We start from the raw sequence: 21,092 nt of genomic DNA, 5'->3' as shown, positions 1-21,092 counted from the left end.
CAGTGGAACCCAAAGACCCAAATTACCCCAAATACTGAGATGACTGAAAAGACCCGAGGACCCCAAAGATGCAGAGGACCCAAAAGACTCAAATGACCCAAAATACCCTGATGACCCAAATGACCCAGAAGATCCCAAGGATGCAAAAGAGCTTGAGCATCCAAAAGACCTTGAGGACTCTGAAGACCCAAAAGAGGAGTAATTATGTCTCTTACATTGGAATTGTAGACGGTGGCTTGCGAAACCGAGCCTCAAGGTCGGTGTACGGCAGCGGTTTTTTTTTTAAATCACAATAAATACACGGCGTAGGGAGGTAAAATTCGCTGAACGTGACGTGCAAAGTGCGCAGATCCACCTGCTCAAAACTCTTGGTGATGTCGAACAAAAGTCACTTGAATATTGACGTGTTATGTGAATAATACACGTGAATAAAAATTCAACCGAAACTCGTGAATTGGGATGTATATCATGATATCCAGGTGGGTGTGAAGTTGAGATGTTTGGGCAATTCAAGAAATTCAATTCAAGCTTACTTATCGATACTGTCAAGGAAATGGTGGCACGTTTTTTGCTGCAGGGCATACCCACAATGCATACCCAAAATCTTCATTTTTCTATATTTTGGCAATTAAATAGTGGTTCTTATCAGCTCTGCTTGTCTGAAATCATGCAAAAATATATTTGTCATGTTTCTAACTTGCCTGGTTTACGACTTGTGAAAATTCCTCCTTTTCAGCTGATTTTTTTTTTTTTTTACACACTTTTATTTAACTTCATGTGAACTTTGTTTGTTTGTCCCGTTTCAAATCTTTGAGCCGTTCGTTTTCTAGGTTCCATACGTCCTAGAGAGCTGAAATTTGGCCCACGGTCGTCTTTTCTGGTACATTTTCATCTATCAAAATTGAATAAAAATTAAAAAAAGAAAGTTTAAAACCTTTTTAAAATAACCTAAAACTTTTTAAAACTTTAAAAACTTTTTTAAAGGGTAGCCCTAAAACATGTTTTTTTCGTTTACTTGTTCAGTTCCATGGCAGCCAATAGTCAGGGGGAAAACATGCAAAATCCAACTAAACCCCTTCAAAAAACAAGTCATAGAGGTTTTTGTATTTTTGGCATCCTTGGGACCCCTAGTCAACATTTCTGGATGATAACATTAAATTTAGGCGGTGGCATTTTAAAAATTTGCGTATTTTCAAAATGGCTGCCACCCGCATCTAGCAAAACAACCACTAGCACATCTCAGCAACTAATGGGTTGATTTTGTTGGTTTTACTATCAAATTATAGGTTTCCTAGGTTGCTGAATCGATTTGTGAGGTGACTGAAGCATGTCAAGGTCACTTGTACAAGGTCAATGTTTATGTCAATTTTGACCCCCAAACCAATAAAATGACATGGCCAGTTATTTTAAAATTTTGATTAACTCAATTGCTACTTAAGTTTATGTTTTAGGGTGTTGCGTTCATTTCCCACTTCACTGATGCAATTCATGGTCAAGGTCATAGTGTTGAGGTCAAGGTCATTTTATAACCTGGAAACAAAAAACGGCATCAATCAATGAATGGGTTTGTATAATCTTTTACCAAACAAAAGTTCCTTTGCAGAGTGTTGGAGTCACATAGTATGTCTATTTAGCATAGATACTACCAGAAAGTTGTTGGTCAACAGTTTCAATTGTTTTTTCCCTTTATCCCCAGGTTCCTGAACAGATTTTGCTAGATCATATCACAAACAGGCTGGGTACATGCATAATATTTTTGATGTAAAGTTCTCACATTTGCATGTCACAAGACTCTACAAGGTAAGAGTAATGCAAATATTCCTCATTTATCTTTGTTATTGTATCTTGTATGTCGCAGTCAATGTTTAAGAATTGAATTGAATTGAATTGAATTGAATTTAAGAATTTGCCAGCCTGTTTGTGATATGATCTAGCAAAATCTGTTCGGGAACCTGGGGATAAAGGGAAAAAACAATTGAAACTGTTGACCAACAACTTTCTGGTAGTATCTATGCTAAATATACATAATATACATACCTTGACCATGAATTGCATCAGTGAAGTGGGAAATGAACGCAACACCCTAAAACATAAACTTAAGTAGCAATTGAGTTAATCAAAATTTAAAAATAACTGGCCATGTCATTTTATTGGTTTGGGGGTCAAAATTGACATAAACATTGACCTTGTACAAGTGACCTTGACCTTGAAATGCTTCGGTCACCTCACAAATCGATTCAGCAACCTAGGAAACCTATAATTTGATAGTAAAACCAACAAAATCAACCCATTAGTTGCTGAGATGTGCTAGTGGTTGTTTTGCTAGTTGCGGGTGGCAGCCATTTTGAAAATACGCAAATTTAAAAAATGCCACCGCCTAAATTTAATGTTATCATCCAGAAATGTTGACTAGGAGTCCCAAGGATGCCAAAAATGCAAAAACCTCTATGACTTGTTTTTTGAAGGGGTCAACTGGATTTCCCCCTGACTACAACTTGATTTTCTCGAATTGCCCAAATGTCGACTTCACACCCACCTGGATATCATGGCATACATCCCAAACATAAATAATCAGTGGAGAAAAAAAACCTTAAATGAGATTTTTTGGGTTCGGCCAAAATGGTTTCTCTGTCATCAAATCTCAAAATCTCAGGGAAGAAGTTCAAAATGTCTCCTGGGTAATGGCATTTGGAGGACCCACTCTTGTGATTTTTTTTGAACCTCCACAACCTAATACAGACTGAAAAGTCACAGAATCGAAGTTCTGTAACAGAGCATGGTGCATCAGAATCAGAAGAAACCATGCGGAGAGAGCACACGAAGTCGGTATTAGACAGATAATATTTGACACAACCAGGTATCAGATGCCGGAACCAGAGAGCTCAGGTAACAGCATAAACAGCAGAGAGTAATCTGCAAAGTCAGGCTGCGTAAGTATTCACTGGTAATGTAAGATAGCATTTGTATCCTTATACAGTTTAATGGCACGTGCTTTGATGAAGAGGAATCGTATAATAAGATCCGCTCGTGTGTCATATTGGCATCTCCTCCCAAGCCACTGGTCACACAAAGTTGAAAATGGTACCATATTAATCGCCAAGGACCCAAGCAGTGCGGGTCAAAAAGAAATTGATTTTGACAAAACCATTTGCATTATTCACATGGGATAAATGGCCAGACGAAGCAAGGGTGAACCACGTGTTCTTGTGGCTTGGCGATGAGTTGCGAAACGTCGTTGATTGGCTGCGCGAGGCTAAGTGCAGTGTGATTGGCTCCTGGCAAGTGACGGCATAACCCTTACTGTACCTATTTGTTGCCGCCTCGGTGGCCATGTGGCACGGGTCGCGTTCACTTTACATTAAGGATTTTTTTTTTTTTTTCCTCCTGTGAAATATGCCAAAACGTACAAGGAAAAGTGTGACGGGAAGGAAAGAAAGGAAGGCTCGCCAGGTGAGAAGAGATGCGGAAACAGAAAAGCAAGCACAGGATAGGCGAGCAATGAATGCCCAGTATCAAAGAATGAGAAGATCCGTAGAAACTGAGGAGCAGAGAGAAGAAAGACGGAGAATGAATACCCTGAAATCAAGATTGAGAAGGAGAAGGACATATCAACGCCAGCAAAATAGAGCGAGACTGGACTTCGTGGAACAAACTACACCTGTACTGCTCCCAGAAAGACACTCCGTAGGACAAATGGAAGGTACTTGCCCATGGTGTGCAGGAAAATATATACATTTTTTTCCCAAGGAAAAAACATCTGCACTTAAGTTTACAAAGTGCTGCCACCAAGATAAACTATCCATTCTTAATCTGCACCATGTCTCACCATCATTTGTAATACTTTATACTCAGGTGACCTTGTTATGGCAAACGTTTTCCATCCAATTTTTTTTTTTTTTTTTTTTTGTACACTGAATCGAGGCTCGTGGAAGAGCTAACATTTATTAACGCACAGGTTGTAAACCTGGTGCGTTATAGCGTTTGCCTGGGAATTTCGGGCGCTCAAAAGTGAAGCTAGTTTCTGTCACCCATTTCTGTCGCTCATTTCTGTCGCTCAGATGTGTAAACATGACGTCATCAAATCTATATTTATAGGATAGGTTATAGGAGATATATATGTTATAGGATAGGAATATAGGACCCAAATGACCCAGAGGACCCAAATGACCCAGAGGACCCAGAGGACCCAAATGACCCAGAGGACCCAAATGACCCAGAGGACCAAAATGACCCAGAGGACCAAAATGACCCAGAGGACCCAAATGACCCAGAGGACCCAAATGACCCAGAGGACCCAAATGACCCAGAGGACCCAAATGACCCAGAGGACCCAAATGACCCAGAGGACCCAAATGACCCAGAGGACCCAAATGACCCAGAGGACCCAAATGACCCAGAGGACCCAAATGACCCAGAGGACCCAAATGACCCAGAGGACCCAAATGACCCAGAGGACCCAAATGACCCAGAGGACCCAAATGACCCAGAGGACCCAAATGACCCAAATGACCCAGAGGACCCAAATGACCCAGAGGACCCAAATGACCCAAATGACCCAGAGGACCCAAATGACCCAGAGGACCCAAATGACCCAGAGGACCCAAATGACCCAGAGGACCCAAATGACCCAGAGGACCCAGAGGACCCAAAGGACCCAGAGGACCCAAATGACCCAGAGGACCCAAATGACCCAGAGGACCCAAATGACCCAGAGGACCCAAATGACCCAGAGGACCCAAATGACCCAAATGACCCAGAGGACCCAAATGACCCAGAGGACCCAAATGACCCAGAGGACCCAAATGACCCAGAGGACCCAGAGGACCCAAATGACCCAGAGGACCCAAATGACCCAGAGGACCCAAATGACCCAGAGGACCCAAATGACCCAAATGACCCAGAGGACCCAAATGACCCAGAGGACCCAAATGACCCAGAGGACCCAAATGACCCAGAGGACCCAAATGACCCAGAGGACCCAAAGGACCCAAATGACCCAGAGGACCCAGAGGACCCAAATGACCCAGAGGACCCAGAGGACCCAGAGGACCCAAATGACCCAGAGGACCCAGAGGACCCAAATGACCCAAAGGACCCAAATGACCCAGAGGACCCAAATGACCCAGAGGACCCAAATGACCCAGAGGACCCAAATGACCCAGAGGACCCAAATGACCCAGAGGACCCAAATGACCCAGAGGACCCAAATGACCCAGAGGACCCAAATGACCCAGAGGACCCAAATGACCCAGAGGACCCAAATGACCCAGAGGACCCAAATGACCCAGAGGACCCAAATGACCCAGAGGACCCAAATTCTATGTATGTTTCTATGATGATGTATGTTTTGGTGAAAGTACATAATGTGAATACTAGTAGCAATTTTACAAAAACCATGGCATAATTTCAAATCTTGACCCGAGATGATAATTATGCTACATCATAATTTCCATGTGCCAACCTGGGCGGAATCCAAGTGGATTCACTTGACTTGTTTCACAAACAAATCAACCAGACAAACAAAATATACAAAAAGAGGGAGCGGAAGACAAGATGGGGAGAGAAGGGGAAGCACACAACCACAACATTTGAGAGCAGGGAGATGTGTGGGCGGGAGAGGGCTTGGGGGGGGGGGGAGGCGTGGGAAGGGGGTGGGGGGGGGGGGGGAGAGGTATAAAACACAAGGCCGAAATTAGCGGGGGTAGAAAAGATCAAGGTTTTGGATGGGGGAGGATAAGAGATGGTGGTGAACAGCTGTTTTAAAGACCTGAAGGGTGGAGTGGGATTGAAGAGAGTGAGGGAGTTTGTTCCAGAGGTGGGAGAAAAGAGGAATGAAGGAGTGAAGGTGAGCAGAAAGTCTTGATTTTGGCAGTTTAACCATAAGAAGGTTGCAGGCAGATCTTGTGCGACCTGTAGGAATATTTGGGGGACAGAGCCCAGAGAGAGCTGGGGGGGGGGGGGCAAGGCCAGAGAGGAGTCGGTAGAAGACGGAAAGACCACCAACCTGCCTGCGGTGAGTGAGTGAAAGGCCCTTGGAGTTAGCTTCATCGCGGGAGATTCCAATGATTCTGAACGCTTTGGTTTCAACAGCGTGAAGACGAGCTAGGTGTGAGGCAGGAGCACCAGACCAGAGGGGAGAGCAGTATTCCATAGAGCTGCAGATGAAAGCCTTGTATGTGGTGAGGAGCTCAGGTGTGCCAAGGAAGGACTTCACATGACAGAGGATGCCCAGTCGGCGACTGGCTTTGGAATTACAATAATTCAATGTTGGAATTACAATAATTACCCGCGCCTGAGGAGAACGTATTGCATTTGAGTCTGTTTGTCCGCACAGAATAAATATTATTTTTTCTGCAACCGTTGGTCCGATTGACAGGAAATTTTCACCATAGGTGCAACTCCACCTGCAGAATTTTTAAATGATAATTATGACGTCATATGTCACGTGGTTAGGCCGCCGTCTTGGAAAAACAAAAAAATTTGTACCTCTATATCTCCGAAAGCGCTGAATATATTTTTTTTTTGAGATATGGCTCAGTGTAAAGAACTCTCCATAGGGAATAAAATATGTTAATGATGATGTCATAGGTGCCTCTATTATGACGTCATAATTTGACAAGTACAAAACTTCATCCGATCAAGATGAAATTTCTTGAGCATAATCTAGGAATAAATTAGTGGAGAAAAAAAAAATGATGACGTCATCGGTCACGTGGTTCGGCCGCCATATTTGCTTTAACACAAAAGCCTTAAAAAACCACTGAAATTACATCCTGGCGAGGCTTTGCAATCTCTGATTGCTCTTTCTTGTTTCTTTCGCAATCGCTTGGTGGAATGCTGAGATCGCAATGCCCTCCCGGGTCTTGGTTACCATCCGTGAGAGTGTCCATCATGCAACCAGCTGGTGTTTGTGACCCTGCCAAAGGGCAAAAGAGAAAATATGCACAACTCTATGCACTTGATTCAAATCAGACTTTGGAAGAACATTTGGCAGTTCCTGCAAATGTTGCCACTAGATATGATGTTATGGAACTTTTCCAAAGAGACCTTGAACAAACCATCTTACTAAAATTCACCAAATGTCTGTCTGTCTGTCTGTCTGTTCCCAGGAACCGCAAAAACGGCTGAACCGATGGCAACGAAATTTTGGGTGGGTAATCCTGGGACCCCCTGGAGTAAAATAGGCTTTATCGTTTTTCCAATCTTTTTCCAATTTTTCCAATTTTCCGTTTTTTACAAACTATGGAATAATATTTACCAATATGAACAGTGATGTGGCTGTTATTGAAATTCTACAAATACTGTTTACATTTTGATGATTTGCGTGTGATATGATTTAATGGATGTTCATATAAATCGTTTAAAATAAAAAAAAGCCTTCAATTTCTGATATTTTACATTTTCATTTGGGCCTCCCAATTGTTCCAATAATGCTCAATTGTCAGCAAGTTCCAATAATGCTCAATTGTCAGGTTAATGGGCTAGATTTTGAAATGGCAAATAACTCGCTAGATTTCAGCGCACCGATGTATTACCATTGAGAATGGTCATTGCCCACAGGGCCAGCAAATATCAGCGGTGTTATGATTATCCAACGGATTCTGAAATAGCTGCAGTTTTTGTGAGAAATGAACGAGCTGTGTCAGATCCATTCGGGATAAAAAGTGGCTTTTCGCATATGACCAAATATATATTTAAAGATACCACCGGTTATAATTGAAGATTATATTTTGAATGATGCCACCGGTTATGATTGAAGATTATATTTTTAAAGATGCCACCGGTTTTGATTGAAGATTATACTTTGAATGATGCCACCGGTTTTGATTGAAGATTATATTGTTATGTCTGGCGGGTAGTGATATGTAGACCAGATAGAGCTGAGTAGGTAACATGCTTCGAGGTGTCGCGGTAAGGAAAACTACCTGTAATAAGTTCATGTGTAGGCGTTTTGTCGGGTTAAGATGTATACTTGTAAATCTACCAGGAGGTTCGAGTGATGAGTAGTGTAGAGATTAAGGAGTAGCGCCCCTGTGTGTCCTCACCTGGTTAGCCAAACCTTTGTCCCTTTTGGCACTGCAGACCAACATAGACATTCCGACGGATCCTTAGTGCAACACTAAATAACGCCCTTCCCTGACATGACTTAGGAAGAAACCAGGCCAGGAAACCGCCGCATGGCCGCCGCCATTTACACCTCCAACAGGCCTATCCACCTCGAATAGCACACGCTATGACACCAGGAGCAAGGAGCGGGAGTGAGGGTGACGCAGTGGGCGTGCACCTTGGCGAGCCGGCGAGTCGGTGGAGGAGACTGATTGGTTGTGTGCCACGCCGTGGCTGATGTCACGGCCCGAGGATATAAAAAGAGCGAGCGGAACTCTGCGTGCAGATTGCAGTTGAGTTGAGCAGCGTGGTCGAGTGGTGAGATCCCGGGCAGTTCGTTTGAGGAGTTGGTTGGAAAGAGTTGAGTTCAGAGAGAGGGAGTGAGTGAGTTACGGGCGAGTTGGTCCAAAGCAGTTGCGCACCAGTGAGATTCCTGGCCCTGGCAGTTTTGTGCGATCCCGAGTTAGATTTCTGGGAGATCCCTGGACATCTACGCTCGTGCTCTGGCAGTCTCTAGCGGCGTACGGCTTTCTACGTCTTGCACAGCCCGAGTTTGGTTGTGGCCCGGGTGGAGTTCGCTGACCATTGACCTCGTTTGGAGTCGCCGGCCTGCGTTTGTCGCGCGGTGCTTTCTCGTGGTGCTGGGAGCGGTGCTCGGTGCTTTGGAGCAGGGCGTGCCGCGGGACGAAGGGAGCCGCGTGTTGGACGGCGGCCTAGGACAGGACGACAAAGACAGATAAGACCGAGTTGCACGTTCACAATCACATGACGTGTTCTTTTCCTTAATTCAGATTCCCTCGTCTTGTTTCCGAAATCTGTGTGTGGGGACGTCCCGATTAGTTACCTTATTTCATTACCGGCGCGTGCTTTTCCTGTCCTTTCTTTTATTTGAATAAACCCTTGTATTATTTTGCATCCCCTGTTAAACCTGTGCCCGCTTGAGTTAATCCCCGTACAGGACCGGAGCTACGCCGGCGCGCTGCAGTTAAGCACTTCCGCAGCCTCCATTTTCCGTCCTCCTCCCATGGTGAGAAGGTACGAGTGAGTTCTAGAAGGTTCGGGGGGCATAACTATAAAACAGGCTGCGCGAAAGCCCTCAAGAGGACTTACAGCAAAGGACTTACAGCGAAGGATTTACAGCGAAGGACTTACAGCAAAGGACTTGCTGCGAGAGAGAAAGAAAGAGGACTTGCTGCGTGAGAGAAAGATAGAGGACTTGCTGCGAGAGAGAAAGATAAAGGACTAGCGCGGGAAAGCCGAGAGCAAAGGAGGACTCGTGGCAGTTGATGAACTTGATGAACGTCACGCACTTGCACGAGAGGGGTAGAGATACACGGGCGCAGCCAGACGCGCTTGAACTGAATACCGCGCATTTGAGACGCGCGAGAGAGAACGGCTGAGTAACCGCCAGCCGCGCTAAAGTCCGCCCTTTGCCGTTCCGCCCCATCATCTGTTTGTTCAGGAGACGCGCTACGAGTCCCTGCCTTCACCTGCCACCATCTTCGCGGGACGTGCCGGGGCCGTGGAGAGCCGGACGGGGACCATCTCTGGACGCGTTGGGGAACATCTACCCTTCTGCAATTCCCTGTGTGAGTGTGAGACGGGCCCGTTGTCCAAGGGATAAGTTAAGGCTGCTTAAGGTTGCTCTGTGTCTCTTCGTCCTTGAACTTGTATATACGTGTGGGAATTTTTTTTTTTTTTTTTTTTTTTTTGTTGTATACAAGATCGAGGCTCGTGAAAGAGCGAACATTAATCACACAGAAAGACAAACCGACACATAAAACATATAACATCGGGAGCGGTAGACAAGATGGGGAGAGAGGGGGAAGGACACAAACACAACATTTGAGAGCAGGGACCGAGAGACATGGAGACATCGAGAGATCTGAGAGAGGGCGAGGGCTTTGGGGGGGGGGGCATGGGAAGGGGGCAGTGGGAGAGGTATAAAACATATGGACACTGCCAGGACTTCCAGGAAAGAAGTTGGAATTTCAAACAAGGTGGATCTGGGGTGAATTAGCGGGGGTAGAAAAGATCAAGGTTTTGGATGGGGGAAGATAAGAGATGGTGGTGAACAGCTGTTTTAAAGACCTGGAGGGAGGAGTGGGATTGAAGGGAGTGAGGGAGTTTGTTCCAGAGGCGGGAGAAAAGAGGAATGAAAGAGTGAAGGTGAGCAGAGAGCCGATATTTCGGCAGTTTAACCATCAGAGGGTTGCTGGCAGATCTTGTGCGACCTGTAGGAATATTTGGGGGACAGAGCACAGAGAGAGCTGGGGGTGCAAGGCCGGAGAGGAGTCGGTAGAAGACAGAAAGACCACCTACCTGCCTGCGGTGAGTGAGTGAAAGGCCCTCAGAGATAGCTTCATCGCGGGAGATTCCAATAATTCTGAAAGCTTTGGTTTCAACAGCGTGAAGCCGAGCTAGGTGTGAGGCAGGAGCACCGGCCCATAGGGGAGAACAGTATTCCATTGAGCTGCGGATGAATAATTAAACCCTTTTGTTCTTCCTTTCTTCCTGATTCGATCGTTCCTGTGGTTTTCTCATTTGACTAAGCGTGGCACGAATAAGATCACCTCCAATCGGGTTCCATTAATTAAGACTGTGCAGACCACGTGTACGCAATCCGCTCGGCGTACTCACATCACACGTGGTTCATGCGAGGCTTGTTTCCTCGCTCCCAGGGCAGCGCGGGGAATTAGGTACGAGCGAAAAGTAGTCCCGAAACCCTACTCCGCGTGTGTCCGGGAGGGACGTCTCAAGTCTCGGCTCCGCCAAGCCCAGTAAAGACAAGGGGATTAATCCCCCCTTGGTAAGGGGAAGAAGGCCGGCGTAGAGAACCGTAACAATTGCCATAACAATTGCGCGGCCATAGCTGAATCTGTGTTTGGGTAGTTGCCTCCGAATAAGACCGTTTATGCCATCCGCGACTCTGGTGTTAACCGGAGTTGCACGACAATATTTTTAAAGATGCCATCGGTTTTGATTGAAGATAATATTTTAAATAATTCCACCGGTTATGATTGAAGATTATATTTTTAAAGATGCCACCGGTTTTGATTGAAGATTATATTTTTAAAGATGCCACCGGTTATGATTGAAGATTATATTTTTAAAGATGCCACCGATTATGATTCAAGATTTTATTTTTAAAGATGCAATCAGTTTTGATTGAAGATTATATTTTTAAAGATGCCACTGGTTATGATTGAAGATTTTATTTTTAATGATGCTGTCAGTTTTGATTTAAGATTATATTTTTAATGAATCCACAGGTTATGATTGAATAATATATTTTTTAATGATGCCATCGGTTATGATTGAAGATTATATTTTTAATGATTCCACTGGTTATGATTGAAGATTATATTTTTAATGATGCCATCGGTTATGATTGAAGATTATATTTTTAACGATACCACCGGTTATGATTGAAGATTATATTTTTAACGATGCCATCAGTTTTGATTGAAGAAGATATTTTTTAATGATGCCATCGGTTATGATTGAAGATTATATTTTTAACAATGCCATTCGTTATGATTGAAGATTATATTTTTAACCATGCCATCGGTTTTGATTGAAGAAGATATTTTTAAAGATGCCACCAGTCATTATTGAAGATAATATTTTTAATGATTCCACTGGTTATGATTGAAGATTATATTTTTAACGATACCACCGGTTATGATTGAAGATTATATTTTTAACGATGCCATCAGTTTTGATTGAAGAAGATATTTTTTAATGATGCCACCGGTTATGATTGAAAATTATATTTTTAACCATGCCTTCGGTTTTGATTGAAGAAGATATTTTTAAAGATGCCACCGGTTATGATTGAAGATTATATTTTTAACAATGCCATCGGTTTTGATTGAAGATATTTTTATTGATGCGACCGATTATAATTGAAGATATTTTTCAAGATGCTACCGAAATAATTTTCTTACATGTCATACGGAGTTTCTCTTTCGATTTTTGCATTGCACCGTCAGGCCAATTCCTCTACAGCTGTCGCATATTTGAAAGCAATATTTTAAATAACGTGTGAAGGAGTTGGTTTTACTACTCATTTCAATCTCAATCTTTTTTCATACTTTTTAAACATTCTAATAACATTTCACAAATGTAAACAATTGTTCACCGAATTTATTTTTTTTTGTAGTGAATTTTTTTTGGTGTGTGTGCGTGTGTGTGTGTGTGTGTGTGTGTGTGTGTGTGTGTGTGTGTGTGTGTGTGTGTGTGTGTGTGTGTGTGTGTGTGTGTGTGTGTGTGTAGTTGATTGGTATCTCCATAATTTAAGTTTTAGAAGGTGGAACGGAGTCCTCCCAAGACTTGAAGTATCCAGCCCCACTACGGTGAAGGATTTCGATTCATGGGCTAAGTTGTGAAGTTGTTTTGTTCTAAGGGCTCTTTTCAGGATCGTCACTGAGCACCGGACAGCCTCCAACTCTAGTTTGTTTGAGGTACTGTTCCCAGGGATGGTTTGTAGGATCTTTGTGAGGCTCTTCTTTGTTATTCCCATTGCTCCAATTATATATCACTGGTACAATGTTGGCCTCTTCAGCTTCCAGGCTGTTTTCACTTCATTTTTGAGGTGTGTGTGTGTGTGTGTGTGTGTGTGTGTGTGTGTGTGTGTGTGTGTGTGTGTGCGTGCGTGCGTGCGTGCGCGCGTGCGATCGTAACACTGCACGATCTAACCTACGGACACTTCACAATCGCAATAAACTCACCGGACAAAAGTTCAGGTGGGCTAAAGTCGAGGTGTATGTGTGTTTGTTTGTTTTTCTCTTTGAGATTAATCTTTGTCACAATTTTTAATTTTGCAGGTTTCAATGGTGTGTTGAAGGTGGAACCTGAAGCTTTAGCAATGTATACATCACCAGGTAATTATACCTTTGGTTGCATAATCTTTGGAGCATTTTTCATGATAACGTCAAAAATAACCCGTTTTCCGACAATGTGCTGCAGTTAATGCTGTAAAAGAAGAGCCGTTTCTTATTTCTCGTGGAACAACACAAAACTCTGTACAATCTGAAAATGGTGAGCACAACAGCACAGTTACAGAAGTATGTAACTGAAGGTCATTGAACAACATGAACAACACAATCGAAGGCCTCTTCATAACTTCTACCTTAGTTTCTTATCGAGATGTACTTGTTACTCTGTAGACCAGAGATTTCTCCACCTCTGATCAGAGTGCATCATACAATGCAGAGTACCACCTGAAAGTTGGGAACAGGATGGTCTTGCTATTCTTGGGTTTCCCCTCCACTGATTCACTCCATCACGATTAATTTATTGATGCAAGGTTTGTGGATTATGGTCAATGTGCTCGAATAATCGCGGATTGACAAATTATTTTCCACATTTATTCACCTAATTAACATGGGCCATAACACAATCAACTCCTCAAACCCCCCGACACCATCTTCTTCATCAACTCGTCTTTATTGTCACCACCATCAACATCGCCATTGCATTATTGGATCAAGTTTTTCATTATTATTAAAATAAAAGAAAACAAACACAATATAATAACAATAACCGAAGCTTTTCGTGCTGTACTCAAGGTAATTCACAGCAAGAGAACGGTAAAGGTAAGAGATTGTACATTTATAAGCATGTCTATGTAAGAACGACACCGATTGGTTCATCAGTCATGACGTAATTGGTACTCTGTACTCTGAACACCCATTGGTTGACTCAGTCACCACTAACCCTGGCTCTGATTGGCTGGAGCGGAGTTGATAGCGATGACTTACCATTTGCATCAGTACCTTGGAGGGAAGGGGAGATGGGGATTCCCCAAAGCCGGGGACTCACCATTTACAGACATACCATGGACATTATTATTATTGAAGGTAAGTTTCATGATCTTAATAACTCGAGAAAATAAATTTGCTTCCATGCTCTTAATACAGGAAAAATATTTTATTTTATGTTCTTAATAACTTTTATTCATGAAAATAAATAGCACAAAAACAATGCACAAGAATGTTAATTAAGGGTACAGTTTGGCAAAAACGGGTGACAAATTTTAAAGTTGAAGTCCCTAACCTTATTTCCCCCATTACTTCTTAAGTTTGCGCATTGTGGATTTGTGGTTCACGGGGATTTCAAGAATGAAATGAATGAACGGCAAGGCCCTCCTGTACTGTCTTTTATGGTCCTCTGGATTATTGCACGCATTTTCAGATGAGAACCGCCAAGAAAGTCCGTGGCTCGAAAGAGTATTATCTGTAAGCGCGGACCTGTTGAAGTCATTGATTTGTCTTTTGTTTGAGCTGGGAATATTCTGCGGAGCAAACTTGACATTTCGTTATTACAGGTTCATCTTGTGCATTGAATGGTCAACCAGAGGCTTTTGCTGTTTCTACATCACAAGGTGATTTTTACCTTTATCTTCAAAATCTTGGCCACAACTGGCAAGACACCATCAGTATGTGGTGTTATGTTATTGGATGTTTGTACTGCAGTTTGCATTGTCGTGAAAGAAGAACCACTTGATGTTTGCGAAAATATCATGGGGACAACAAAACCTGCCGACAGTAAGTGCAAAAACTCACACATGCTGCACTAAAATTTGTATCATCTTACTGTAATTAGCTTAACTTAATTATGCCTTAAGTTAAGGCTGTCGGTCTGTGCATCCGTTCATCCATTATCGGTCTTTTGTTTTCAAAGTGGCAGTGTGAACCACTGAAATGATTTCCACCAAACTTGTCACAAGTATGGAATGCAATACAAAGATGAACCGATTTGATTTTGGGTTCAAATGATCAAAGAGCATGTGCCCTTTGACAATCATTTTGCACATCATGACTCGAGTTAGGAGCATATGATGTTCTCTCTTCTGCTTATCTATTTTCTTCTCTCTCACGTTATCTGGTGTTGGCTTAGCGGTTAGGGTGCCGGCTTGGGATCCTAGGATCCTGGGTTCGAATCCCGGTCGATCGCTGAATTAACGCCAGGGGGGTTGACTCAGCCTGTCATCCTTCTGAGGTCGGCAAATTGAGTACCAGCTTGCTGGGATGAATGATCCTGATGTGTACCCCGATTTAGAATAGGTACACCGTATCCCTGCGCATCGTAAGAGCGTGATCAAGGGTTGGCGTCAGGAAGGGCATCCGGCCATAAAAACATTGCCTCAAACAGGGAACCATGATTGTCATGGGGCCCGCAAGGCTAACCCCCGCTCTAGCGGGGAAAATGGCCTTAAAACGATCATTCATTCATTCATTTATTCACGTTATCTCATGTGACCTTTAATTTTTGATGTGCCATTTAATTGATATCATACGTAACAGTGGGTTAACGTGGGCGGAGGCATATCCATCGATGCATTTGCATCGAATTCACTTTTCTAGTTTTTCTTTGCTGTTGGAATATAGTATTGGAATAAAAAGATAACTTTTTGGCTATACTGTATCTGTATAATAAGATCTTTATAAAGAGATGCGAAATTTATTTTTATATAATAACATTCCATGTCTGTGTTGTCAGTTTTGCATCTCCTCCTATACCATCGAGTGCACAAAGTTGAAAATGGTATCGTATTAATCGCCAAGGACCTAGTCAGTGCAGCGTGAAGATAAATTTTACTTGAACAAAACATTTTCATTATTCGCAATCAATAAATGCCCAGACAAAGGAAGCTTGATGTAAGCTTCGTGTGGATTGGTGACAAGTTGTGAGATTCTGCTGATTGGCTGTGCAAGTCCAGGTGCACTGTGATTGGCTCCTGGCAAGTGACGTCGAGACATCATTACTATACCCTTTTTGCACATTCTTAGGAAAAAATATTGGAACTACAAGCAATATAGCACGACCTGACAATGGGTACCCACAGTAAGTATGCAAAATTTGATGGCGATCGGCTGAGCTGTTTTTGATTCTATAAGGTTCAGACATAAATACAGAGAATTGCCAAATGTTATTTTGATTTTTAGCTCACCTGTAACGAAGTTGAGGGGAGCTTATGCGACGGCGCGTCGTCCGTCAGTCCATCTGTAAACACTTGCAACTTCTTCTCTGAAACCGCTGAAGGGATTGTGACCAAACTTGGCACAAATGATATTTGATGTGTTGTGACTAAAGTTTGTTCACGGCATTAAAAAAACCAGGGTCTAAGGAGGTCAACCGGGGTTCAAAGTGGGTCCAGGTTTGACCCCTCAAAATAGGTATTTACTTTCTTCTCAGAAACTACACATGCAATTTCGATGAAACTTCACCACAACCTTCATCACCCATGATGTATCAATGTTTGTTCAAGGCATTGGAAAAATTGGGGTCTGAGGAGGTATATGGAGTTGGGGGAGGGTGGGGGCAGGGGGTTGCCCCCCCCAATTTATTTTTCTCCAAGTCTTATGATTATGTTAGTATGATTCGACATGCAGCCCTATCTTCTAGCAACCATTGAAATTGGTTTGAAATACCCTTAGTCGGTGCAGTATACTGTTTATTCTACCAGGTGAGTGCCCAGGGATATTATCTCTATGTTTTTATTTTTGAGGTGGGGCTTATCATTTTTATTTATCCCCACAGAGTATATAAATTATTTAATAGAGACATTGAATTGAGTTTTGCTCAGCGAAAATAATGTTGTTTTTCTTGAGCTTTTTCTCCCACGGCTATATGTTACATGTGCAATATGATGGTGGAATAAAAAACATTCAAGAACTAGAGCGGCACTCGGTAGAGCGCATACCTACACCAGGCTGAGCAGTTTACATTTTGTATTGTTTACCCCCTGATAAAGGTGGATCTGCCTCCGTACGTTAACCAAAGTCTAATTAATTTGTCCTTGTCTAATTAATAACCTTGTCACTCGTTTTTTTTTTGTTTAAAAAAAAATAATAATAAAGTCGAGGCTCGTGTAAGAGCTAACACATTGAACACAAAAACATAAACGGGCACATAAACATACAATAAAAGGGAGTGGGAGACAAGAGGGAGGGAGACAGGGAAGCACACAAGCACAACGACAGTAGAGAACAGGGACGTTGGTAGATCTGTGCAAGGGAAAGGGGTGGTGGGGGCTGGGTTTTTGGGGGGCGGGAAGGGGGGGGGTGTGGGCTACATGGTATAAAACAAATGGACACTGCTAGGAATTTCAGGAGAGAAAGTTGGAGATTGAAAGAGGTGGATTTGGGGTGTATTGACGGGGGTAGAAAAGATCAAGGTTTTTGATGGGGGAAGATAAGAGATGGTGGTGAACAACTGTTTTAAAGACCTTGTGGGAGAAGAGGGATTGAAGAGAGTGTGGTAGTTTGTTCCAGAGGCGGGATAAAAGAAGAATGAAAGAGTGAAGGTGAGCAGAGTCTTGATTTTAGCAGTTTCACCAGAAGAGGGTTGCTGGCAGATCTTGTGTGATCTGAAAGAATATTTGGGGGACAGAGCAGACAGAGCTGGGGGAGCTAGGCTGGAGAGGAGTCGGTAGAAGACAGAAAGACCACCAACCTGCCTGCAGTCCCTCGGAATCGGCTTCATCGTGGGAGATTCCAATGATTCTGAAAACTTTGGACTCAACAGCGTGAGCCCGAGCTAGGTGTGAGACAGGAGCACCAGCCCAGAGGGGAGAACAGTATTCCATTGAGCTGTGGATGAAAGCTTTGTATGTGGTGAGGAGCTCAGAAGTGCCCAGAAAGGACTTCGCATGACGGAGGATGCCCAGACAGTGACTGGCTTTTCGAGGCCAGCTTGGAAATGTGGTTTTCCCAGGGAAGATCATGGCAGATAGTGATACCCAAACTCGTCCACCAGGTTTTGGCCAAATCGGTCCTTAACTTTTTGCGATATTGTGCTATATATCGTTTTTGGCCCGATCTCTCAATGGTGAAGAATCACTTGAAAAAAAAATCTTCACCAAAGTCTAATCAATTCGGCCTTGTAACACACTCAATCTGTCCTCCAAGTTTCATCAGAATCAATCCATAACTTTGTGATATTGTACTCAGAGACAGACAAACAGGGATGAAAACACAACCTCCGTCCACCTTTAGTGGCGGTGGTAATTGACAAAGCGTTATTATAATGTAAACACACCTCAATTATAAATAGTAGGAATCTTTCCATATTTTATTACAAGGTAACTCATGATAACTCGAGTAAGTATAGGCTCCATTGAGTTCAGACTTCTCATTGTTTTACAAGTTTGCAATCATTGTACACCGCTCTTTTCCTATTCCTTCTCCAGGCGCTGCATGACTTCATTGCCCGGCACTAAAGGGGGCTTGGCAATAACACGCGCTAAAAGGGAGTACTCAGTTTGCACTCCAGTTTCTTTCTTGTTTGTTTGTTTGTTTGTCCGGGCGATATCTCAGCCATCCTTTGAGCTAGGAAGCTGAAATTCGGCACAATAGTGAGCAAGTCCTTTGTCAAAAACGTATTTTTTGCTTTTGATTAATCAATTAATTACTTTATTATAATCAATTGGTTAAGTACTTATATATTTCCTTTCTCTTCTGGGTATTATCACGGTCACTTTTTGAGCTAGGAAGCTGATATTTGGACACAACAATGACCAAGTAATTTGGCTTTAAAGGCTATTTTGATTTATTGATTAATCAATTAATCGCTTAAATACTCAATTATTCGTTTAATGACTTGATTAATTATTTTTTTAAAGTTACAGATTCAGATGAAATGGTGGTGGTTTAGTTATTTTATTAGCCAATTGATTAATTATTTAATTATTTTATGATTATTATTTATTTATTTTCATTATTAATCATTTATTTATTTTCTTTTTCATCTGGGCAATATCTCAGGCACCTTTTGAGCTAGGAAGCTGATATTTGGACATGACAGTGACCAAGTGATGTGGCTATAAAGGATATTTTTGCTTTATTGATTAATCAATTAATCGATTAATTATTATTTATTGTTTAATCAACTAATTTTTTTTCCGTTTAATGAATTATTTAATTGATTTTCAAAACATTACAGCTTTGGATGAAGCACTGGTGGTTTAGGTATGCTATTAGTATTTGCCAATTGATTAAGAAAATATTTTATGACAATTATTTATTGATTTTAAATATGCAATTAATCTATCAATTATTGTACACCTCTCCCTCCCAATACAGTCTCTATGAACTGCAGAGTGGTGCAGCATCATCCGGGGTGCCGAAGGCGCCCCGGCAATGCCGCGCTGGAGGATATTGATTTATTTGGCATGGGAGCGGTGTATTTTGAATGTATCTGTCCATGTTTCCTTGTCTTTTCTCTCTCTTTCTGTGGGACATCGCATGTTTTGTTGAGCTGTGCCACATTACGACCTTTCATTACATGTGTTTAATATAATTTCACTGAAAAACTTTTATTTTACCACTTTGCTGATTGACAATTTTATATTTTACTCTTCTCTGTCCATTCACCCTCCCAAAATGTAAATGATGGTGTCGGTTCTGTTTTTCCAATAAAAATGTTTTTTGTTTTTGTTTTTTAAAATAAATAATGTGCCATCGTTGCATTTTTGTTGTGGTACCTCACAGTGACACCAGCGGAACCCACACAGTGTTTGTTTTGCTTGGAGTGCAACGAGTCATTCCATGCAGCTACGGATCTTCGGCTTCACATGAAGACTCGTCACCAAGACTCTCTTGGCAAGCAGCACAAATGTAGTTACTGTTTCTATAGCACTGGTGACAGTTATAAATTGCAAATGCATGAAAAGATTCATGTAGAACTTCCTTACAAGTGTTCACTCTGTGGAAAGGCTTTTGCCAAACTGTCAGGCTTGAAAATACACTTTACTGTGCATACACGAAATGAGGAATCTTATGACTCGGTGTACTTCAACACGAAAATCCGTGGTAAGACGTATGACTGCTCCATTTGTAAAAGGGCATTTGCTCATCGTTGTAATTTGAAGACTCACGAGCGAATTCATACAGGTGAGAAGCCCTACGAGTGCCTAGTTTGTAAGAAGGCGTTTGCTTATCATCATAGTTTAGCAGCACACGAACGAACTCATACGGGAGAGAAACCTTTTGAATGCTCATTTTGTAAGAAAGCATTTGCTTCATCCTCAAATCTACCAGCGCACATGCGAATTCACATGAATGGGAGGAAAGATTGCAAAGAAGAGAAAGGCAAATTGTAAAATGAAATGTCAGCAAATTTCTGTTAATAGTCGGGAGAATGGCAGACGAGCATGGCAAATTGACATTTGTATGAAGAGATCAGCTTAACTGCAATGAGAACAAGTTTTATTAAATGCCGAACATTAACGATACACTTTAAGAAAATGGCAGGATTGAGTCAATTGGACGAGTGCAGGAAGATTGTGTGAAGTTGAAAGAGAAAACCATCGCCTTCTCCCAGGTTGCAAAAAAGTATCACCACAACTATGCACATAAAGGCCGAACTACGATCCACTGGCACACATCCAGAAATCCACCAGCACACGTCCAAAAACTTAGAAGTTTTTGAATCCCAACCAATCCTAGAAAAGTCTTGGAAGCACAAACCAAGAAGCATAAATGAAGACGTAGTGTTAATGTATCACCTGACCATTCCATCAAGCGTGAACAATGGACATCAAGGCGTTGTATATGGACATCAAGGCTTTTGGAATAGCATCCAAAAGGGATGGGTTTTCACAACATTGCATTTCCTCACATTTCATGCCAAAATTATTTATTTGAGCTGAAGGCTGTCTGCTTCACTGAGGTCTATCCCGACTGGAATCTGCTGGTGTTATACTTTGTCGTAGTATGCTTGTTGCCAATTGCAGTCCTCTATGATTGAATTTGTGGGTTTTTTGTATCTATACAGTACCGAACATTGTGGAAGAAAGAGTAAGACAGTGGATGGATATTGACGCCTGAATCTTAGGGATGTGGTGGATATGGGATTTACTGACAAAGAATGGGTGGATAACAGGCTTGTGGGTACCAGTAATATGGGGTTGAGTGTTTGTTTTCAGGTAATGAAATATCCGTTATTTAGGTGCCAGGTGATATGGGATGATGGTGGGC

General features: G+C 42.3%; 1 protein-coding gene across 1 annotated transcript in view; it reads left to right on the top strand.

The window, feature by feature from the left end:
- The window catches only part of LOC137439778 (uncharacterized), a 48,274-nt gene extending 27,411 nt beyond the window's left edge, over nt 1-20,863 (top strand). The window contains exons 11-15 of the mRNA XM_078767978.1: nt 12,936-12,992; nt 13,078-13,149; nt 14,438-14,494; nt 14,586-14,657; nt 19,605-20,863. Of these exons, the coding sequence (XP_078624104.1) occupies nt 12,936-12,992; nt 13,078-13,149; nt 14,438-14,494; nt 14,586-14,657; nt 19,605-20,215 (869 nt within the window). The 3' untranslated portion in view covers nt 20,216-20,863. The remainder of the gene's footprint in view (nt 1-12,935; nt 12,993-13,077; nt 13,150-14,437; nt 14,495-14,585; nt 14,658-19,604) is intronic.
- The last annotated feature ends 229 nt before the right edge of the window (nt 20,864-21,092 follow it).

This window comes from Myxine glutinosa, chromosome 14, assembly GCF_964187855.1.
Source record: "Myxine glutinosa chromosome 14, kmMyxGlut1.1, whole genome shotgun sequence".
Taxonomy (NCBI): domain Eukaryota; kingdom Metazoa; phylum Chordata; class Myxini; order Myxiniformes; family Myxinidae; genus Myxine; species Myxine glutinosa.
This window is presented reverse-complemented; position numbering and strand designations above follow the sequence as displayed.